This window comes from Colletotrichum costaricense, assembly GCF_030867565.1.
Source record: "Colletotrichum costaricense strain IMI 309622 chromosome Unknown Scaffold_13.1, whole genome shotgun sequence".
In the NCBI taxonomy this organism is placed as follows: domain Eukaryota; kingdom Fungi; phylum Ascomycota; class Sordariomycetes; order Glomerellales; family Glomerellaceae; genus Colletotrichum; species Colletotrichum costaricense.
Genome location: NW_026848242.1, coordinates 455,906 through 463,295, shown reverse-complemented (window position 1 = coordinate 463,295; position 7,390 = coordinate 455,906). Strand labels below are relative to the sequence as shown.

At 31.8% G+C, this 7,390-nt stretch overlaps 2 protein-coding genes across 2 annotated transcripts; both read left to right on the top strand.

The window, feature by feature from the left end:
- Window positions 1-4,789: 4,789 nt before the first annotated feature.
- Window positions 4,790-5,284, top strand: CCOS01_11595 (uncharacterized protein; the record flags this gene model as incomplete). Its single annotated transcript, XM_060459748.1, has 2 exons — window positions 4,790-5,040; window positions 5,263-5,284. The coding sequence occupies 2 exons, from the start codon at window positions 4,790-4,792 to the stop codon at window positions 5,282-5,284; spliced, it is 273 nt and encodes a 90-aa protein (XP_060309579.1).
- A 1,728-nt stretch (window positions 5,285-7,012) lies between these two features.
- On the top strand, window positions 7,013-7,240 carry CCOS01_11594 (uncharacterized protein; the record flags this gene model as incomplete). Its single annotated transcript, XM_060459747.1, has 1 exon — window positions 7,013-7,240. The coding sequence occupies one exon, from the start codon at window positions 7,013-7,015 to the stop codon at window positions 7,238-7,240; it is 228 nt and encodes a 75-aa protein (XP_060309578.1).
- Between the last annotated feature and the right edge of the window lie 150 nt (window positions 7,241-7,390).

Here is a 7,390-nt window from a genome sequence, read left to right as displayed (position 1 = left end):
AATACTCTTATTATATTAGAGTTTTATAGAATAAGTAGTTTATAATTTATAGTTTTAATAATAAGCTTAAGTAGCTCCCTAAGTATTATACTATAATTTTAATACTTTAGGTTCGTAGCCTTATTATACTTTTTAAAATACTCCTTAGAGCTCCCTTAAGCCGGAGCTCTTAACCTCTTTTACTTATTTTTCTATATTATTATTAATTTTATTTTTAAAATACTTACTATCCTTTTTATTTAAGAGCCGCTCCCGTAGCTCGTTTTTATATACTTTATTATTATAATTTTAAGGGGTTCTTATATATTTTTAATATTATATAGGTTTTTTTTTATTTTTAATAATAGCTCCTCTACTTTATTATTATTATTATTTTTATTATAATTAGGTTTTTATAATAATTTATCCGCTAGGTTTTTAATACTTAATTTAAACTTAATTTTAATATTAAATATTACGAGTTTATTTAGTTAGTATAACTATTTTCTATTTAGCTTCTTTTTAATATTTAAGAACTATAAGTTAAAATAGTTTATAAATACTACGACCTAATCTTAGTTATAAGTAAGGTAGTATTATTAGTTTTTTAATACGTTTATAATAATTAATAACTTTATATTTTTTATACTATAGCGGCTCTCCGTATCCGTTAATTTCCTTAACTTATAAATAATTAAGTATTAATTACTTTTAAATAATTACGTAATTACTAAGTTAATAGCTCGAGCTAAAGCGTCTATTTATAATTACGTAAATAGGGTAGGGTTAAAATATCGTAATATTAGTATATTAGTAAATATTATTAATAGCTTTTTAAACGACTTTATAGCGAGTATTAATAGCTCTAATTATTTTAGTTTTACTTTTTTTAATAAGTTTATTAGGAGTACGGTTATTTTAGTATAGTTATTAATAAATTTATAATAGAACCCCGTAAATTTAAAAAACGTTTATATATTTTTAACGCTCTTTAAAAATAGTTAATTTATTATAGCTTTAATATATATAGGTTCTATTTTTATATTTTTATTAAATACGATATACTTTAAAAATCTTATATATAATATATAGAACTTATATTTATTACTATTTAAATATAAGTTTTATTACCGTAGTTTTTATAATACGCTACGTACGTACTTTTTATATATTACGTAGTTATTATTATATATTAAGATATTATTTAAGTATATAATATAAACGGTATTAACTAGGCCGCTTAAAACGTTATTAATATATACTTAAAAAGTTATGGGTATATTAGTTAGTCCGAAGGGTATAACTAGGTACTCGAACTACTTATATTTAGTATAAAAAGCCGTTTTTTACTTATTACCCTCGGTTATATATATATAGTAGTATGCGTTTTTAAAATTTAGTTTTATAAAAACGGAGGTATTAAATAGTTTATTTAATATCTTTTTAATTAGTAATAATAGTATTAAAAACGTATAGGGTATAAAGGACTCTCGCGGTACGGTGCTTTAGAAGAACTATTAATACTTATAAAAGTAATATAAGATACCTCTTTTAATCAGGTTAATACGGCCTTAATTAACGGAGTTATGATTAAAGGGAAGAGGATAGTATTAGCTAGATCGGAAGGGTAGACTTCTTAATCGTCTTGTATTATTATGTCCGAAAGTAAATTATTAAAAAGGCTCTAGTTCGATTTTAAAAAGTATATATATAATTAAAGTAAAAATCCGCGCTATCGAACTCGCTATTTTTAATCGGGGCCCTTTTTTTTATATCTTGCTCTAATTAGCCCTCTTGTAAATACTTATATTTAATTAGCTTTAGAAAAGAATTATTAGGACTGATTACCCTACCCTATTTTAGTATATTATCTTTTTATATAATCTTATTAATTACTTTATAATTAACGTAAAGTTATAACTCTCTTCTTTTTTTAAATATAAAAAAGATAAGTACTCTAGCTAGGCTTATAAAAGGGTATATTTAGCCCCTAGCTTTTATTTTTATTAAATAGTTTTATAAAATCTTAAGTTTATAATTTAATAATAAGTAAATAGGTCCCTATAAAATAGGTATAGCGTTATTTAGTTTAATATAGTAGTCGTATAGTACTCTATTTAGTAATAAAATAGCCTTTTTTTTAAAAAATAAGTTATTAAAGTCTTAGTATCGTAGTTTTTAATCCTTAGCTATACTCATTAGTACTACGTTACTATTTATAGCTAAGTTAATTATAATATACGTAAATATTATTAAAACTAAGTTATTTAGTAGCTCTTTTTTTAAAGTATTTAAGCGGATATATTATTTATAAATCGAATACTACTACTTTTTTTATTTTTAACTAATTAGTAAGTTAATATTTTCTAATTAAGGGAAACCGAAAATAAGCGTAAGTACTATAATATTAGCTATTATAAAGCGATATAGTTATATTTTTATTACGTTATTATTATTAATAATTCGAAGCCGTAAGTAGTAGCTCCTTAACGTTTTTATTTACTTACCCTTAACGTTTATTAGCTATAGTAACGGGTAAATTTATAAATTAGCGTTAAAATTATTAAGTAGCCCGATATTAATTACGTTCTTTTTTATTTTTAAATCGATAAGGGCGCTTAGCTTTTTTTATACGTAGTTTAAGTATATATAGGTTAGGACGTTTAAGCGCTACCCTTATTAATTATTAATTACCTTTTTTATTAAAATAATATTTAAGTTCGTTATTAGTCCGCGCTACTTAGTTAGAACAAGGTTTAATTAATAGTTAGTAACTTTATACCCTTTTTAATTATATTTATAATATATAATACTAGGGTAGCTATTAGTAAAGTACTTAATTTTATTATAGTTATAATATTATTAATATTACTTCCGTAGTTACGGGTAATCCCTTATAATATAGCTAGTTTTTTTATAATTATAGTACGTAATATCCTTACTAAGCGAGTTATAGTATATTTTTTACGTAATTAGCTTATTAATACCCCTATATCTCCCCGCTAGCTTATTTAAGTTTAAATTAAAATATTACCTAGGGGACGTTTATAAGCTCCTTATTAATAATAAGGATTACTTAATACGTTTTATTAGTAATATTAGCTATAAGTAAGTCTATAAAAGTTCTATTTATAATATTATTACGAGGCATAATTCGGGCTATAATTTACTTATTAATATAAAGATTTTTTATTTCTCTATTAGGATATATTCTAATTCTATTTTAAGCTTATTAATATAACTAACGAACTCGTTAACCCTCTTTTTTTAATTTTACGAGGCACTATTTAAATATATATTTATTATTATCCCTTAGTTAGTAAGATTAGATAGGTTATTTTATAAAAAGGTCTTTAGTTCTTTTTATATAACTTAATTTATTATAAACCTAGGGACCTTTTTATAATTAAAAATATAGTATATTTAAAAGGTTTTTATATTATTATTTAGGTAGCTAACCGTATATACTACTTTATTATAATTTATTTTTATTTATTAAGCTTATAAATCGAAATAATAGTAATAATTAAATAAAAAGCTCTATAAATCCCGTATTAATTTATTAATATATAATAAATTAAAAAGGGATAGTAGTTTAAATATAAACGTTCTATTTATAGTACTTATTTAAGTTAAAAAAGAGTTAGTAAATAGAGGCTTAGGTAGTACGAACTTATTATTTTATTATTACTTAAGTAGCGCTTTAAATATAGCTTTATTTATTAAACTATCCTTAGTTTAGGGGTTTACGTTTTTATTTATTTGTTTTTTATTTCTACCTTTACTGGCTGCTCGGGCGATTCTCGATATCGGTTACACAGTAATAACACACAGTATTAGTAGATACTCCCACTGTCTCGTTAGACTATTTTTTTTAGATTTTCTACCTTTTTAAACTTTCCCTCTTATAAAGTTTATAATCACGGATTACGTTTTTATTTATATTAAAATTAATATTTAAAATTATTATAATTAAAACTATAGCTTTTAGTATAGGGGCTAGGCTATTTAAAGAGCTCTATAAGCGTTTTAAATTTATTTATTTTTTACGTAGTCGCTCTTTATACGTTATTATAAAGATTTCTTTTTTTAATCGTTATTTTTATTTTTATAGTTTTATTAGTTTATTATTTATTATTTAGTTTAGGTATTAATAAACGAGGGTAAGAAGTTTACTATTTTATTTAAAATTCGTTAATATTTTTAATAATACGGTTTTTTTATATCGTCGCTACGTAGTTCGTCTTATTATACTCTATTTTTATATTATTTATTAAAAAGGAGGTAACTTTAGAGAGTTTAATAAAAACGAGTCGTCCTTTTTTTATTATTATAATACTAACTATGCTCTTTTATTATATTTTATTTTTATTAATATTTTAAACTCCTAGTTTAGTCCTTTTTATAAATAGAGATTTTAAATTATTAATAAGTATATAATATAAAAAAAAAGCTTATAGAGGCTAACTATTATTAAAGTCTAAAAAATAAATTATTAAAATCTACCCTTTTTTTAAGGCGTATTATTAGCGCTCTATATATACTTAAGCTACTCTTTTATTACTTAGTCTCCCTTTTTATACCCCTTAAACTATCCCTTAACTAACGGGGTCTAACCGGCGAGGCTTAATACTATTATAATATTAAATAACTCTTCTCTTATATTCTTATAAAATCCTTCTCTTAAATATTAAGTTAGTAAGTTAGCGATTTAATATGACATAAGCCTAGTGCATTAAATGTTTATTCTTTTCGTTGTTCTAGACTAACTATAGCCACCTTAACAACGACGACGATAATATTAATAAGAATGCAGCTCTCATCTATGCTCATCGTCGGCCTCGGATTCGCCTCCACCACGTCCGGCTATGTTCTCACCTTGTATAAAGGCGAGAACTGCGGAGGCGCCTCGCAGAGACGCAACATCTACGACAACACCTGCGCTACCACCGATTTTGCCCCCAAGTCCGTCCGGGTCGAGGTCTATGGGGGTTATAACCAGAAGGCGTACTTTTACTCTACCAAGGGATGTATCGCGGGCCAGGAGCTCCGTGGTCCGTGGTATGCTGATCATGAGAATAATTCGTGGAAGAGAGGAGCGTGTATTAGTATGGGTGGTAGGACTGTTAATGCCTTTGGATCTCGAGTGTGAGAGAGCAGTGAACTAGCGCGGGCATAGACCTCCATTCTGGCGGTTGTCATGCCATGGACTCGAGAGTAAACACAACAACCTCTTGAGATCCTGAACCAAATAACTAGACTAAGCTTCGCAACTTACTCTAGGTGTTGGCTCTTAAGCGAATGAACAATAGAAATGCCGGTCGCCTTAATTTTCTGGTCATCGTTTTTTCCAAGCAACGTGTCATATTGGAACATTTCATCGGGCGAAGTGCCCGTTATTAGTAGGCATATTTCCGAATGTACTTTTGGCCTACTTGAGAGCCCCAAAGGTTGATGCCTCGCCGTCAACGGGGTACTCCAAGCTTCATTACCGAATACTCAGAGGAATATCCTGTGACCTAATAGGGAGATATCTAGACATACCTTCCACCTGAATATACAGGAGACACATATATAGCCCCTCTCAATTCCGTTCCTGTCACCAACCAGCAGGCTTCTGTCTAGATCGATAGGTCAGGTCAAACTGGCTGGGTGTTGGAGTAGTTCAAGCTTAACAATCAAATACGCCCACATCCTACTCGACGACAGGCTACGAGTTCGATTCCCGGCATGTGCACCACGACATGTAGCCTACTGAGGTGAAATCTTTTTTCTATTCTTTTACTTACTTCGGAAAAGGAGCTTACCCTCTGTGACTTTCGGACTACCGGCTTGCTCCCTCCCACTTCGGCCGTCCGCGACTCGGCATGCCGGATGTGGGGGGTTTCCGAACTTGACCCACAACGAGTACTCGCTTCATGACTCTGTAAGAACAGACTTGGGTCTGTGAGTTCTTCATGGAAAATAGGCCACAGGGACTCTTTGACAAGTCTACATGTGCACTCGTTGCTGCATTCGGGCCTCTTTGTGCAGCACACGCGGGACAAGACGACATGAGTTGTTGTAATGCAAGAGTCCCCGATTGGGCACGGGGAGATAGGAAAAGAGGTAGGTAGGTGATCCACTGTGCCTTCTATTGGGGAAACTTCCAGTGCCTCAATGAACACATCATTGACCATTGCTGGAGACCAGGAACGGGGTGTTTTTTTTCTTTCCTTTTTTGTCCTCCAGGGACGTATGTTTGGTTAAATTATGCCCACGCCTCGTCTTCTATACGGGAATGCGGCAATAAGGGAAGTCTCCCACCGGGAAGATGGGTCGAAAGCGAGTCAAGGCTATACAAGCATTCCTGATTCCGATCGTATGGCGGATTTGTCGTACTAAATACGATAGTAATCAAGCAAGCAACTGTCATGTCAAAACAGCGATTATTGAACGCTCGAGTTTCTGGGTCTTATCCAAACCTCTATCCGACAATCCGAAATCGTTGAGAACTTCCGACTACGTCGCATTTCACGGCCGTTGTTTCGGCTCGTACAGTAATCCCCTTAAAAAAAGATTATCTGATTTTTGATCATTGTGGAGAGGTCATATTCCCAGCCGCTTCCATGGTGATACATACCCAGCAGAATGCTTGGCGATGAGGTGGATCCCACGGTACGCGTACCTCCCTGCGGCTGATGTCCGTCAAAGAACCAGCGAGTCAGCACTTAACAGACGTAAACCCGCTTGATGGCCCTCACTTCTTAAAACCTCTCGCTTACAACGTAAATGATGATCTACTTGGACGAGTCAGGCTCCTGATGTTCCCAGCAATGGTTCCCTCCGTAACGCTGTCTCGAAGGCCGCTTAGCAATTGAGATTCATGTTGAGTAAAATGGGCGAAGAAAGAAAAAAGGAGAACAATAGGAGATTTATAAGTTGCAAGGAAGCCTTTAACCTGTCAAATACTTACACCATCATTCCCAATCTCAGCACTTCGTTTCAATTTCTCGAAAAGTTCCGGCCCTTTACTTTTGCACCAGCACAAAAGATGCAGTTCTTCACCATCATCGCTCTCCTGGTGCCTTTGGCCCTCGCAGAGACCTGGAACCTTTCCGGCACCTGCTCCAACGACCTCACGTGCGAGATCGACGACCAGTACACCAGCCCTACACTGGTCTGCGGTAACCAGAACGGACATTTCTCTGGCGACGGCAACGCAGGAAAGACGGGCTGCGTCCCTGCTGGCACCAAGTGCACTTACGTCTGGACTTGTTAAGCTTTTACATCTACTCGCGTCCAGGTATGTAGGCAGTGTGTTGAGAATAGGAATGAGTGTGGCTGATGGATTTGTTTTGGTAGAGAAAGGAGTGATGGAGCGAAAAAGGTCGCATACTGGGTAGTTTCCATAATTAAAAGTCAACTGTAT